At 40.5% G+C, this 16440-nt stretch overlaps 1 protein-coding gene across 10 annotated transcripts in view; it reads right to left on the bottom strand.

Moving 5' to 3' along the window:
- The window catches only part of ZNF385B (zinc finger protein 385B), a 188555-nt gene that overhangs the window by 50123 nt on the left and 121992 nt on the right, over positions 1-16440 (bottom strand). For 9 of the 10 annotated variants that reach the window (XM_064161913.1, XM_064161886.1, XM_064161896.1 and 6 more), the window contains one exon: positions 12974-13104. In XM_064161913.1, the coding sequence (XP_064017983.1) occupies positions 12974-13104 (131 nt within the window). Of the gene's footprint in view, positions 1-9313; positions 9367-12973; positions 13105-16440 lie in introns of those variants that run through there. The other variant, XM_064161959.1, reaches the window with a different exon arrangement.

Here is a 16440-nt window from a genome sequence, read left to right as displayed (position 1 = left end):
CAACTCTTTCAGTCTGTCCTCATAGGAGAGCTGCGCCAGCCCTCTGATCATCCCAGTGGCCCTTCTCTGGACATGCTCCAGCACATCCACATTCCTCTTGTAAGAAGGGCTCCAGAACTGGATGCAGTACTCTGGGGGTGGGGGGCGGGGGTCTCACCACCTCCCCACACCTCCACCTCTAAGCTCTTTATAACATTTTGGGGGTTCAAAAAACGATGCAGATGTAAATGGCTAAAACTGACCAGGGAAGGGCTTCTGTTAGATATCCAGCAGCTTACTCAGAGGCTTGTGCAAATGTTTAATTAGAATATAAACAATAATTTACAAGGAGGTGGAGTTTTTTACCATAATTGTGTGGTCTAACTGGGGGTAGCTTTAACCCCATTTTGCTGTTTAATAGGCTCTCTTACTGCACAATTGCACAGAGTATGAAATGTAGATCTCATTGAAAAGCTACAACAAGTCCATGACTTCATTTTTTTCTTTTTAAAATTCTGAGTAGATATCTTTCTCCACATGCAGAAAGTCATAAGCATCCACTAAGAATTCAGACCAGAGGGACTAATATCTCCCTTCTTTTCCACATGGCAGCCAAAATACAACAACATTGCACTCCGAAGAAGAAAAATCGCTCTGAATGCAGCTTCTCATTGTGTTTGTCTCTCATACTCTTGATGGATTTGACAGCAAGCTCTGGCTTAAGGAAAGCAATAGCTGTGATAAGTGCAACCTTCACACACTACTAGAGGTCAGTGAAATCAGCCTGAAGGTGTCACAGGCTGTGATACCATAGTATCAGGGGGGTAATAAGAGATGGGGCAAAGGCCTGATACAAGCCAATCCAAATCTGATCCGAATTCAATCCCTTTTACTGCACCCCAAGCATAGGTTTATATAGTTTTTTATCAGAAAGCTACATAATAGGATTACAACAGCATGTTAGGTTCTGATTGGTTATACACACCTGCGTTAGGACTACGTTAGGATTACACACTACTTGGCATAAACATTCTTCATACTCTCTCAACAACACCTATATTGTGTCTGGCAGTTCTAAGTCAGCAGAGATAGATGACAACCACAGACTTCAGCCTTACATTTGTTTACATTTGCTACACCAGTCTCTAAGGTCATTCCAACCTTCCACTTTATCTCTAACTCAGCACTTACTGAACTGTCTCTTGTCCATGGCTGGACAACAGCTGCACCACAGTCACACAATTCTATAAAAACACTGCATTTAATATTCTTACATCCAACATGAAGGCATTTAAAATCAAACAAAAATGTCACCATATAATTCACTAGGAACAGCCTTTACACCTTTAAAAATATTACTAAATTTATCTTCTTCATTTTTCTTGTAGAGATTGTTTCAGCTAATTTTATTTTTGCAAATTCCATGTGAATTCTGTTAACAGAGTTGCAGGGATGGAGTTCTGGATTTGGGAGATCAATTTTCTGTATTTATCACTAGCAATTAGTCTTCCCTCCCTACTTTTTTATCTCCAGTCCTGTAGCATAATGCAGAGCCACTGGGTATGCTACCCTCTTGCATGTTCCCCCTTTTCAAGTACAGCTTACATGGAAAGAATGATTTTTTTCTATCTGCCTCTAGTCACAATCACACAGAATACTGAAAGCAATATCTGCAGCAATGTTTTAGGTTGGAAGGAACCATTAGACTTCATTTCCTGAAAAGTTCACAACACAGTTTTATTCACTGGAGAGTTCTGACCCTTTCTATGATGAATTCTGATAATCTGTGGTCAGAACCTAAATTTTGGGGAAAAAACCTCAACAGTTTGATCTAGAATTTCCAACTAAGTTAATATACATCACTAGCGAAGCAATGCTAACTACGTCTGTCACAAATCACACCATCTAGTTGTGATTCTCTACTGAATATCACCCTAATTTAGGAACTCATACTCTGCATTAAGATCAGCTCTTAACCTTCTCTTTCAGAAATAAAGCAAGTTAGAGAGAGTGATTTGCCATTGGAATGGGCTGCCCACAGAGGTGGTGGCGTTGCTGTCCCTGGAGGTGTTCAAGAAAAGCCTGGCTGAGGCACTTAGTGCCATGGTCTAGTTGACTGGCTAGGGCTGGGTGCTAGGTTGGGCTGGATATCTTGGAGATATCTTCCAACCTGGTTGATTCTATGATCCTAAGTTCATTAAGTCTCTCACTTATAAAAACCTTTATTCTTGACTCCTTTTCAGATTCTCATCGTGCCATTGAAACATTGGCAGTAAAAGAACTATATGCTTTGTCTTCACTTAATTACATCATTTTTGTTTTAACAAGAATTGCATTAATATTCTTACCTCAGAATCATTAATATTCTTACCTCAGAATCAAGTTGACTGGCATGCCCATTTATCCAACTTGTGTGCTACCACAAATAAGTTCACTATTACATATCCTTCTCTGTGTCTGGATGTGTTCTGACCCAGCCTAGGAGAGCTACCTTAAACAGCACCACATGAGAATCTTATGTTGAAGCAGACACTGCTTTCAGTAGATTTTTGAACTTAGTAAGTCTGATTTCCATGACTGCCAGACCAAGCAAAGCAGGCCAAGGATGAATCCCAAAAGCCTTCTCAAAAGAGTTTTGTTTCTCCTAAACTAAGTCCAGAATCCATATTGAGATGGGTAAGCACAATGAAAAAACATTCTGTACTGTCCAACTGAAATAAAACCAGGGATTTGCTAATCTCTTTTTTTTTTTTCTTCTGTACCCCTTTGTCTTTGCAGCTCTCTGGCTTAAATCAAGAAATTCTGTAATTGACTCTTCCTACTCTTCTCTTCTCCCTCTATAAAGCAATATGATTAGTCCAAGAGATTAAATTAGAATTGAGAAAACACCTTCTAATTTTTTTTACCTTTTATTTTTTTCCCCTCCAGTGCTGGAACTATTTATTTCCTCTGCCCTTCCTACCCTTTATCCATAGATATATTTATTTCATGCTAGAAATAGTTTCTGGTTTAGTAAATCATAATTAGAAGAGCCTTAGAAAGAGTGTTCTGGTAAAACTGCTGCTTTAGAAACTGATGCAAAAAAGACCATTAAAACTTAATATTTGATTCCTGTGGAAAGACTGAACCCAAAGAAAGAAAGAATTGGTGAGCTATCACAGCAATAAAAAAAAAAACAAAACAAACAAACCAAAATAAAATTAAAAGAATATTCTGAATGTAGTCTTAGTTTCTTATAAGGCTTATTCTCAAGTGAGGATATAAATACATAAAATGATTGTGCTTGCAATGTGAACACCAACAACAGATTTAACCTCTATGGCAGAAAAATGTCAATTCCTGCTCCAGACAAGTCTGGGTATTTTTGTGCATGAAATAAATAAAAAAAAAGAAAGCTGCTGAAAGTACTTTGGGATTGTGCTAGTTTGAAGCTAGGTAGAATGTTTTGATGAGAAGGATTAGATCACAGGCTGTGAAAGAAAAACAGTGCTGATATCTACTTCACTCATAGGCTTGCTGAGAGGTATGAGAACAAGAATCCAAATATAGATAAGGCACTTCTGCTTGAGAGCGCTGAGCTGCATTTCTCTTTCTAGCCTCTCTGCCGCCTCTCTGATTAATCCACTTTGATTTCTAACCCCCTGGCTGAAGCTTCATTCTTCCTTAGGACTGGGGTAAAGTTGAGAGGGGTGGGAGAAGGTGGAAGGGCAGTTGGGAGTCCCTCCTGGGGACTCAGGTTTCTGAGAAGGCTGTTGTGTTTCTGTATATAAATGTATATACTGTAAATATCTGCTTGCGTATTGAGCTAAGCTGTAAATATAAGCTTCATTCAAATTTCCAGAGCTGGCTGAGTCTAGTCTGGGCGATTTCCAAAGTGGATGGGGGGTGGGAAACACCCAAACCATCACAAGGATAAAAAAAGAATTCCTTCCCCAAGCATGTAGGAAATGAAGAAGAAACAAACTGAGGTTTTATATATATATATAAAAGTACTAAACTGAAACCACTTTAAGCAATCAGTAGCTTCTCTCATAATCCATCCAGATTACTCTTCTACCATAACACAAGACTTTGTACCTGTGAGATGAGCTTTTAGGATCATGATAGACCAAACTTGAAGGAAAAGAGCAAAGTATCACAGTATCACAGTATCACCAAGGTTGGAAGAGACCTCACAGATCATCAAGTCCAACCCTTTACCACAGTGCCCAAGGCTAGACCATGGCACCAAGTGCCACATCCAACCTTGCCTTGAACTGCCCCAGGGACGACGACTCCACCACCTCCCCAGGCAGCCCATTCCAGTGTCCAATGACTCTCTCAGTGAAGAAATTTCTCCTCACCTCGAGCCGAAATTTCCCCTGGCACAGCCTGAGGCTGTGTCCTCTCGTTCTGGTGCTGGCCACCTGAGAGAAGAGAGCAACCTCCTCCTGGCCACAACCACCCCTCAGGTAGTTGTAGACAGCAATAAGGTCACCCCTGAGCCTCCTCTTCTCCAGGCTAAACAACCCCAGCTCCCTCAGCCTCTCCTCGTAGGGCTGTGCTCAAGGCCTCTCACCAGCCTCGTCGCCCTTCTCTGGACACGCTCAAGCACAAATCCCATAGTTAAACTAATAATCAACGAATACAAACAATTTACCTTCTCTTTTTTCGGCTTTCCTGTCTCACAACTATATATGAGCCACTTCACCCAAGATTTATATTATTCACTTGTAAAATGGGGATTAAAATATTTGCCATCTCACAAAAAAGCTGAGAGGCCTAAATAACACATTCACAACTCCTAAACGTTACCCGAAGGAAGATGCTACTTAACTGCTATTTAAGACTGTTGGTTTTACCACAGAATCATAGAATCAACCAGATTGGAAGAGACCTCCAAGATCAGCCAGTCCAACCTAGCACCCAGCCCTAGCCAGTCATCTAGACCATGGCACTAAGTGCCTCAGCCAGGCTTTTCTTGAACACCTCCAGGGATGGTGACTCCACCACCTCCCTGGGCAGCCCATTCCAATGCCAATCACTCTCTCTGGCAAGAACTTCCTCCTAACATCTAGCCTATACTTCCTCCGGCACAACTTGAGACTGTGTCCCCTTGTTCTTTCGCTGGTTGCCTGGGAGAAGAGACCAACCCCCACCTGGCTACAACAGAACACTTGGCTGTGTTCAGCTAAACCAAAAGCACTACCAAAACCATAATCTTGCCTCCAGATACAGCAAAAAATAAAAAGCATACTATAGTTTAAGACTTGCTGAAAATCAAACCAATAACATACTTTGAGAGCAAAGTTATTTTCCACCTGACAGTAAAATACTATGAACAGGTAAAATAACATGAAAAATTACATTTCAGCAGAACCCTGCCAAAACCCTCAAGTCTAGGAGTTTGTAGTCAGAAAAGCAGTTTAAATTTTGCTTAGAAGACTTACAGCTAGAAACTAGAAAAACCTTTGGAAGCACAGTAGTGCACGATGTGCCTCTTTGCCTTAAGCTACAATTTTACACCTGCAAGCTTTGAGAGAAGACATTCTCTTTACAGTCTATTTGCAAAACATCCTTCATTGGTCTAATGCCTAAAATATTTATGTCTCTCTCCCTTTAACAGGCTTCCTTGCATCATGAACATAGTACTAAACTGAGAAGAAGGCCATTCAATGAAGATAAAACCTCCTTAGTTTTCCCCTCTGCTGATCAGTAAAAGAAATAAATACTGGTGAAGTGTTGGAAAAATTAAGCTTTCTGTAAAAACAGAGACAAGGACCATATTTTCTGGGCAACTCAGCAAATGGTAGGGTTTGTATATGGAAACTGTATTTCTTGAAAAAAAAAATTAGGCTGACCTAATTAGTTATATGCACAATAACAGACATATTGCAGCGATTTAAGATCCAGTTTTCAAGTGTGTAGATGCTGAGCTCCTGCACAGCAGGAAGCAAAGGCTTCCATACCTGATGGCTTTTGTTCCTCACCAGTGCATGTCACAGAACCACACAATGTTTGAGGTTGGAAAGGATCTCCAGAGATCGAGTCCATTCCTCCTGCCAAAAGCAGAGTCACCTAGGGCAGTCTGCACAGGAATGCATCCAGGTGGGTTGTGAAAGCCTCCAGATAAAGAGACTCCACAACCTCTCTGTGCAGCCTGTTTCAGTGCTCTATTGCCCTCACTGTAAAGAAGTTCCTCCTCGTAGCAAAGCGAAACCTTCTGTGCTTGTTTGTACTCATTGTTCCTTGTCTTCTCACTGCACAGCACCAAAAAGAGATTGGCCCCATCCACTTGACTCTCAGCCCTCAGATCTTTATAGACATTGATCGGACCCCCTCGTATCAGTGTATTTTCTCCTTCAAGATGCTGGTCTGAAGTGAGAGGAGGAAGATCATCCATCCAGTTCTTCTTAGAGAAAAAAAAAATGCAAAGCAACAGGTAACTTTGTGCAATAATTAATATTTGAAAAGATTCTCCCTGAAAGCCAATCTGTATTATTTTAAACTTGCCCTTTTTTTCTCCTCCTTCCTGAGAATAATACAAATTAAAGACTAGAAGCCAGGCAGAAGTGTACTTGTTTAGGCTCACTGATTTAACAAGCAGATGGCCTTTGAAGAGATTCCTGACAGGAACTAAGGAACTTCATCTTTACATTAAAATACCACAAATTGTAAAAGCTGTCAAAGACTGTCTGACAACTCCCTGGAGGTGTTCAAGAAAAGGCTGGATGAGGCACTTGGTGCCATGGTCTAGTTGACTGGAAAGGGCTGGGGGATAGATTGGACAGGATGATCTTGGAGGCCTCTTCCAACCTGGTTGATGATTCTATGATTGCCTGCTTTTGGCAGCACTTTTTTCCTTTCCCCCAATATCTAAGTCCATGTATTTTACCAGGTGTTTTCTTCAAGCTCAATCTTTTTTGAAAGCTTCAGGTGAAGTGTTTTGTGGGAAAAATAGACCACTGTAAGCATTTTTCAGGGCCTCCAAAGTCTAAGAAGATTTTATCCAAAACCTGCTACCACAGTTGAAAGATGTCACTGCTGGTGCTGCATCAAAACCACAGAAAGATAAGGAGGAATTCCTGGATTAGTATTAAAAATATAAATGTTAAGGACAGGATAAAAAGGGACTAGAGGAAACTGAAAAGAGGAAGACATGGAATGTAAAAGGGCTCTGTAGGCAAGTACTGTGAGAGGAAAGAGAGGAGAAATCCAAGACTAGCTACAGAGCAGAGGTCTGTGTTTGCCTTATCTGTGCTTTGCTAATTCCTGAATCTCTGTCTTCCTCCTCTCTAACTATCTGGGAGTGGGGAAAAAAAAACCCCACAATTATTTTTCTCTTTTATTTCCTTTATGAAAGGTAATAGGCTGGTTCCTCATGTACTTTGGATGATTCTGCTATGACTTGGAAAACACAAGCTATATTATCCATAACAAAAAGTGAAATAGGAATGTTTTGAAGTGTTCAACACAGGAATAGAAGACAAACATGAAGCACCTTTTCTATCTTCATCACTATAAATAAGAGTATAAGATATCTATAAGAAAAATGTTGCCATTTCATCCTTAAACAAACAAAAACCCCCATAACCCAACAAAAACCAAACGCACTCCACACACTCAAGAAAGGAAAAAAAACAAACCCAAAACCAAACTAAATACCAGCTACCCCACAAAACATCTCTTCTCACATCAATTGCTTAGATTTCCTTTCTATGCTGTTAGCTACTGTAAAGTACAGCTCTCACAAAACTTCACCTGCTCACTGCAGCAGAGTGTTTCAAAGGGAAAGCAGCTGAGCAGGTCACTTCCCTCCAAGCACTTCATGAAAGGGGAAATCATAGGACATGGACAAGCTGCTTAGATACAGAGGACCATAGATAAGAAATTGGCATCATCCAGTTGGCTGCATCTGCAGTTCAATCTGCCTGTGTACAATCCTGGGCTCCAGAGCATACTTTGGCACAGCAGCAGGGTGTTAAGTGGATGAATTCAGACCCTGCTAAGGAAAGAGAAAGCTCCTGACCTGTGGTGCCAAGCACAGGAGAGGCAGTTGGCGCAAAGCAGCGAGTGAAGCTGGCAACATGAGTGCCTAGTGCTGTTATCTACAGACCTGCTCTTCTGCCTTGGCTGATTACTGGGCACTTCAAATGAGAACTAACTAGGTAGCAAATAAAAATGAGGGTCATAATTGAAAATGCAGAAGAGGAAAGAGCAAATTAGTCTCTCTCAGTAGTTGTCTTGGGGGAAGGCCAGGGGTAGTTAGTCCAAGCAAGGCTAATGATGGAGAAGAGCCAGATTTCCAAGTTACTAGTCAGCTCCTATTTCCCTTCCTGTATGCTGCTCCAGCTGGCTCACCTTCCCTGGCAGATGTAAAATACTTCTGGTTCACTTCAAAAGGGAACTGAGGTAACTAATACAAAGAATCAGCATAAACCTACTTGAAAAGAAATAGATACAGAAGCAATAACTAGGTCACATTAACCCCTGTGTCCTCCAAATTAGGAAAGTATGAACCAGCATTTAGAAACCAATCACAGGCTAGTTAGGTGGAAAATATTTCAGTAATGTTAAAGCTACAAGAGCTGCTCTAATCTTTGATTACCCCTGAGGCCATAACAAACTCAGAATTGCTGATTATTTTGTATGATGACAGAACCTGAGAAGTTGCTGATACTGCTTCCACGGAGACTGATGGGTGCCTGGCTGTGCCACTTCAACTAAATTAGAATCAGGTAGCACTGCTCTCCCTTTGGGACAAGGCAGAAAGCAGTGGAGTTTTGAGATTTTTTTTTTTCCCTAGGGAGTATACATTCTTTGTAGCAAGATGTTTACATTAAAAGCACGAGGACCACAGTAATCAGCTTTGATTTCCTCTGACTTTATGCACTTGACTTTAAAGTGTTACAGATCTTTAAATGCAAGATGTTACATGTTAAGGAATCATTAGAGTCATTTTAGTATGCTAAAAAATATCTCAGCTTAAACAATGCCTTTTCTTTCAATTTCTATTTCAAACTGAAGGTATCACCTTGGGAAGTTCCTATAATGCTGCCTCCCATTCTGCTATGAACAGGAACTTTCCAGCCAAGTAATACCAGCCAAGAATTTAATTCAAACTATGCATTTCAGACAGAGGGTACCAGCAACTAAGCAAGAGCTTTTATAAGTTGATGGCAGGACAAATATGATTTGATGGCAGAACAAATATGATATGCTGCTGCAGTAAATCTGAGATAGGATTTGTCCTTCCGTGCAGCATGGTCATGATCATGCCTCTCCTGTTCTGGCAAAACTACTTGCTGATGCTGTGGAAAGACCAAGAATGAACAGAGGACCTATTCTGCAATACCTCTTTGCTTGGAATCCTTCATTCTGCACTTAGGAGATCCCTTTCTGGCTGATCTGTTGAAAAAAAAAGGTATCCTTACTGAGAAACAAAGGCAAGTATCAAAGCTGTTAGTTCAATCACTCCTCAATTAATTTTTCCTATATAATAAGCAAGTTCTAAGGAAGAAAGACAAATTTAACTGGGGCACAAATCGAGTACTGTTCATACTTGCAGAGCATTTTTAGAACTATTAACTGGTTTTAGGAGAAACAGAAGGCAGGCATTTTAAACTAACTCACACAATTCTGTCAAGAAAATAAGATATACTTGAGGTAGGCATTTCTTTTGGAAAAAATAAGGGTCTGCTCAGTGCTTCATTTGAATGTACCCCACGTGGAGAGAAGCAAGTGATTAGAACACTCTCACAAACGAAATGGGAACACTGATGTTTCATCTAGAGCATCACAGATGTTTTCAGAATTGAAAATGTCAGAGTTAACTATATAAGAAAAGATCTACCCTAGATTTTAAATATATTACCATAAATAAGGGAAGTTATTTTTGGAAACACTGTAGAGGGTGTTCCTTTAAACATGTTTGTAGTGAATATTTTTTCACCTTGTTTTTCAGGCTCTGGTAGTTACTGTGTCAAGCTCCTATGCCAAAAAGCTTTTATTTTTTTTCAGGCCACTGAATTTAATTTAGAAACCACCTCCTGGCAAGGTTGAAAAAAGTGTTTCTACATCTGACTGTCATTGAAATTGAACAGGTGCATCCAAAGTGGTTTTCTCTTGAGACCACATTTCTTTTCACTACCTTCAGTGAACACATGCAAGCATGAAGAGCAGCCCTGGCACACGCTGCAGGGTCCCCTTAGTCCTAAAGAAAGAGATTGAGCACTGCACATTTGAGGTTTCACTGTCCGCAGTCCTTGACAATTCCTCTTGTGAGTGAAGTGCAAAGATTTCCTGAAGGATCCATAAGGCAAATTATGGTTTTTTGGGGGGAGAGGAAAGGATAAAAAGTTCTTCCAATATTTTATTCCTGATCAAGATGTAAAATAACGACACTTTGGGTGACACGTACGGGTCAACTGGATCTAGCTTCTATTGACTCAAACTTCTCTTCTGGAAAAAAGGCTTTTTGTAAACTTTTACATACTTCCCCCACCACTTTACAGTGAAAACAAGAAAAAAAAAAAAAAAAACCAACACCCAACACATTATATACACACAGACATAGAACTCTACATTTGCAAAGGTTATGCTAAGTTAGAAATAAAGGAAGTGGCAGTACAGGAGTTGGTCTTTTCTCCCTAGGAACAAGTGATAGGACAAGAGGAAATGTCCTCAAGTTGCATCAAGGGAGATTTAGATTGAATATTAGAAGCAGCTGCCCAGGAAGGTGGTTGAGTGACCACACCTGGATGTGTTTAGAAGTCATTTGGATGTTGTGTTTGGGGATATGGTTTAGGGTGAGCCTTGTAGAATAAGGTTATTGGTTGGACTTGGTGATCTGAGGGTCTTTTCCAACCTGAATGTTTCTGTGATCCTGTGAAGTGCATGACAGCTGGTGTTCACTTTGCCTGACAGGAGATTATCATGAATGATTTAGTTTTCCAATGAGCTTTAAAGTCCACTATAAAAGACCATTAGGGAAAAATCAATACCTAGAAGATAAATGGCAAAATCTGTAAATTAGAAATAGAGTAGTAATGAACACTGTTTTCCAAACAACAGAGCCTGAATGTGGTGTCTGTGGTGCATGGCTGCATAATTTTATATAACTATCAGAAGTTCCAAGTGAGGAAGCAGACTGACCCTATAACTGGTGCTGATTACCCCAGTACTCTTTTTGGAATAAAACCTGCAGAAATTTGGAGAGAAATGACAAGTGTGAAGGATAAATGAGCTGGGAATTAAATAACATTAGGAATGTAAACCAGATAAATGTAAGCTAGCATACATAGGTCAACTCAGTGTAAATACCCACATTAATCTGTTTCTAGAAGCTACCACAACTCAGAAATTCAATAATACTGTCAGTAAACAAATAATGTTGGCTGACTCTACAACTACTGCATCCCTAAGGAAAAGACTGAGTATTGTGCACAGTTCTTTGAAAAAGCTCACCTAAAAAATCAGTGCAACTGAAAAGCAGAAAAATCAGTAACAAATAGAGTTCTCAAATGTATCAGAAAGAGGGTGGAAAATTATTTCATGTTTAGAAGATGAGAATGACACTTAGTTTTTTCCTTAAAATCATACTGAGTTTTGGTCTTGCACTTTACACATGCCTGGATTTTTAAAAATCGTTTTTTGCACACATGCACTTTAATGTACACTCCCAATCTATACACCCACCCCAATCTACACACCAATCATAACCACCCCTGTACCAGTTTCATGATAATCACACACACAGTTTGCAGTGAATTGCCTGCATGATTTGCTGCTTATGCTGTAGCACAAGGACTGTCAGCAAGATATATTTGAAAGTCATGAAGTAAAAAACCAGCTCTCAGGCTGTTTTAACTTCAAACAGAAGTGAATTTGTGAAAAGAAACACTTGGCATTGCTTCAGCTGATCACTATCTGGTGGTAGTGACACTGCTTCCTTTTCTACCTCCTCCGCAACTCCAGTGACGCTGGAGTTCAGGCAAGGGTCACATAAGAAGCAGATCATCCTCACTTGGCAGAAGTGATCCAGAGCAGTTTCCTCCCTGTTGCTGTTAGCTTACTACTTCCCTACTCATAGCTTACTACTTCCCTACTCATTCCATGCTGAGTAACGTCCACACAGGGAAATGTGAGTGGCAAAATATTGGTTTTGGTGTATCAAATGCATTTAAGATAATTAAAGAAATGATAGCATGCAACACCAAAAAGGCATTTGGATGACATTCAGAATCACTTTACAAGCTGTTAAAGAAGCGAGAACTACAGAAGCATGTATATTTGCTCTTATTGGCCTGATAAACAAGGGGGAACTTCTTTACTGTAATGGTCACAGAGCACTGGAACAGGCTTCCCAGGGAGGTTGTGGAGTCTCCTTCTCTGGAGACTTTCAAGGCCTGTCTGGATGTGTTCCTCTGTGATCTGTGTTAGATAGTATTGTCCTGCTCCGGCAGGGGGGTTGGACTCGATGATCTCTTTGGGTCCCTTCCAACCCCTAACTTCCTATGATCCTATGAACTACAGAAGCATTGAGCATTATTGTGACAATATTTTTTTTTTTTTGCAAAAACAATCCAAGATGCTTTAATGCAAGTTAAAATTAGCCTGACTCAGTGGAGGGTCTAGGTCTGACCTGTCATCCAGCAGCTTTTGCTGTTTCCTCTCTCTTAGCACATGGAAATGCACACGACCAGGCAAATATTCCAAAAGCATCCCATCACTCACCAACTCTCTATCACATTTGTTTTTTTTTCTGCAGTGTGTGAACACCACCCTGACAGACCAAGTTAAAAAGCTATCAACCCCATTCCCACTGAGAAGACTGGGTACCACTCCAAGCCTTCCAGACAAGGGAACGGCAACCATCACAGCACAGACGAAAAAGGCTCTCTAAAACTGTGTTAGTGATGCAGTGTTTCAAGGGAGCCTGAGTGCTGGATATGTAAAGCACACACTGGATTGGAAACCATACACTGCAGCTAAATATGGAAACATCTTTACTTACTGTGTTAAAATTTGGGAAGAATCCAACAGCAGAGCTGCTGTCCACAGGGAAGGACATGAAGGGTTTGATATCCAGGGAAGGCTGCATCATCAAGGTTGGTGTGCGCACAAGGGTGGGAAGTGTAGTAGTGCCTGCCAAGAGCAAACAAAACCAGAAGTTCATAGTATTCTCCTTTCCACATCACATACAGTATAGCTGACATGACTGCCAAGAAAAAATAATACAGGCAGGTAACAAGGTGGCTCTGTAGGAACTGATACCATTAAAAGAACCCAAATTTCCACATGCTGCGGATGAAGGAGAGCACTTCCCCATGGTCATGAATACTTAGAGGCTGAAGAGGAGACATATGGTATGTAAATCACATTGGCAGGGTAGAATAAATCCTTTCTAAAGCTGAAAAAATTCTTCTGTTCCAAAAAGGCCAAGAGGGGCACCCATGAATGTCAGATGTTTTGCAATTCATGGTTGCCTATTAGATCAGCTAGCACAGACAACACATACAGGCTAAAATCCTGAGGTTTCTTTCCAAATAGTGAGCTGCATGTTATTGTTCCCTCTTCTAACCTGACAGTACCTACCAGCTGCCTCAAAAACACCCTTTTACCTAGCACTAAAAAAAATACCTCCTGGTTTACAGTACAAGGCATATATTAGAAAAGGGCCAACAATTAAATCATCAGCTAGCACTTAAACAAACACAACTCTTTATATTCAATGCAAACTAGCATTTTCTTAAATGGAGCTCAAAACTTTATCTCCAGGGAAAAGCTTTCCAGACATCTACACTTGAGAATCACTCTCCAGCAAGACCCCAAAGGAATGGGAGGACACGAATGTCCAAATATTCACTTTTAACTAGCTATCTACCCTGTTCACACAATAGTATGCCTAGGAGACAGCTTCCAGCTATGCCTGTGAGAATATTGTTTGTCATGAAATCAGATAAAATTGGTTTCAAATAAAATTTCCCTCATTGAAGTAAGAAATGTAAAAAAAATATTAGTAACAAAATAATTTAAAATTCTCTGTTTCTCCTTCCTGGGTTTAATAAATAATTCAACACTGGCTGGAGCAAGTGCTGGAACACAAATGTCCCACAACTCTAAAGGAGATTGAGTCACTTCACCTCTCCTAGCAATAGAACAAGGGGACACAGTCTCAAGTTGTGCCAGGGGAAGCATAGGCTGGATGTTAGGAGGAAGTTCTTCACAGAGGGAGTGATTTCCCATTGGAATGGGCTGCCCAGGGAGGTGGTGGAGTCACCATCCCTCGAGGTGTTCAGGAAAAGACTGGATGAGGCACTTAGTGCCATGGTGTAGATGACTGGCTAGGGCTGGGTGCTAGGTTGGACTGGATGATCTTGGAGGTCTCTTCCAACCTGGTTGATTCTATGATTCCATCTCTGCCAGAATTTTCCCATAATTACTTCCTTCTCCCAGTCACTGGTGGCCAGCAGATCAGGTGGGGGAGCATAACAGTCCTCTTAGGAATTTCTCTAATCTCAAGCACAGCTGACACAATGCCTCAGCTTTTTCACACAGAAGTCATCTGAGCTTTTCAAACCAGTCAAGAATAGGAGGTAAAAAAAAAAAAGAAAAATAGTAACCAAATCAAATTCATAGAATCATGGAACCAACCAGGTCAGAAGAGACCTCCAAGATCATCCAGTCCAACCTAGCACACAGCCCTATCCAGTCAACTAGACCATGGCACCAAGTGCCTCAGCCAGGCTTTTCTTGAACACCTCTCAAGATCACGACTCCACCACCTCCCTGGGCAGCCCATTCCAATGCCAATCACTCTCTCTGGAAGATCTTCCACCTAACATCCAGCCTATATCTCCCTTGGCACAACTTGAGACTGTGTCCCCTTGTTCTACTGCTGGTTACCTGGGAGAGACCAACCCCCACCTGGCTACAGCCTTCTTTCAGGTAGTTGTAGACAGCAATGAGGTCATCCCTGCACCTCCTCTTCTCCTGGCTAAGCAACCCCAAATTATTTGCATGTACTTACAAGATGTCAGGGAATTCATATGGGCTGCCAGAGTACCAGTCTTCCATCAAGGGATCTCTCTTTCTCATTGCTAAGGTTAGTCAAAATTAAAAACAGAGTAGAAATTTTCTCCCTTTTCACCTAATCATCCTGCCTCAAACTGTGAGCCCATCTTAGAGTGTCCAAGAGGAAAGCTGAACTGTGAAGCCAGATGAGACTGCACAGTTTTTTTTTGAGATGACCAAGCACTTATAACTAGCCCTGAGTTTGTATTTTGTAGATTCTGGAGAGACATTTATCTTGATCATAGCTGCAGCACAGCAAACATTATATTAGGGTCTAGCAGATGAATAGCAGGCTGTAATCTATTCTCCATTTCTTCTATAGGAAAAGCATGATGATTACACAAAAATAGGTTATTGGCAAATACAGAGAAAGAACTGTTTGGACATCATCTCAGCTGAGCTGCACAACTTGAAAGGAAAAATATGCTTTTGTAAATACAAGGTTTATTTCTCATAAGCCCATGAAATTCATGGACAGTTGTGCTTAATTAACTGTAAGTAAGCTTATGCAAATGGAGTTACAAATGTCAAAATGCTAAAGGCTAGCCTGTCTGTAGATTCTTCCTCATATCCACAGCAACAAAAACATTAATTGGAAAACAGAATATTTATCCAAAGAAAATACTTTAAACTGCATAAACAATGATTATTTCTATTGGCTAGTTCTAAAAGTGTAGACATTCATAATTTGGATTTCAAAGTTGTACTTAAACAGCAAAGAATCATAAAATCAACCAGGTTGGAAGAGATCTCCAAGATCATCCAGTCCAACCTAGCACCCAGCCCTATCCAGTCAACTAGACCATGGCACTAAGTGCCTCAGCCAGGCTTTTCTTGGACACCTCCAGGGATGGCAACTCCACCACCTCCCTGGGCAGCCCATTCCAATAACTAATCACTCTCTCTCTGTGAATAACTTCCTCCTAGCTATGTTATATTCAATTACTTAAAGCCCATAGAGTGGACTCATCAATTTAACTTTTACAAGTTTTGTCTTTGGAGTCTTTAAGCAATTAAAGATCCATGAAGGTGAAAAGGTCTTGTCCTCCCTTCACATAATTCAAAGAAATCTACAGTTGCATATTTTAGCAAAATTTTACAGAAAATTTGTAACACAATATACTGTGACTGACATTTACAATCAGACTTAGGTTTCTGTCTTGAACAAGGTATAGAAAGTATTCTGCATAAAAGTTGTAAAAATTCAAAAGCCCAGCATCCTCCTGCAAACAATGCAACCTTCTTTGGGCTCCTTGCCTGAGTACAGATCATTTTATGAAACAAAAGCATTTGAAATCTGCCACCAGTTTTGCAGTCCATGGTGTTTTGGCTGCCAGAGTAATATATAAGCAGTGGACTAGGATATATTTGGAGTTTTTCAGTTCCTTTTGCCAGTTTATTACTTCT

The sequence above is a fragment of the Pogoniulus pusillus genome, chromosome 2, assembly GCF_015220805.1.
Source record: "Pogoniulus pusillus isolate bPogPus1 chromosome 2, bPogPus1.pri, whole genome shotgun sequence".
NCBI classification, from domain to species: Eukaryota; Metazoa; Chordata; class Aves; order Piciformes; family Lybiidae; genus Pogoniulus; species Pogoniulus pusillus.
Note: the sequence above shows the minus strand (reverse complement) of the source record. Positions and strands in the feature narration are given on the sequence as shown.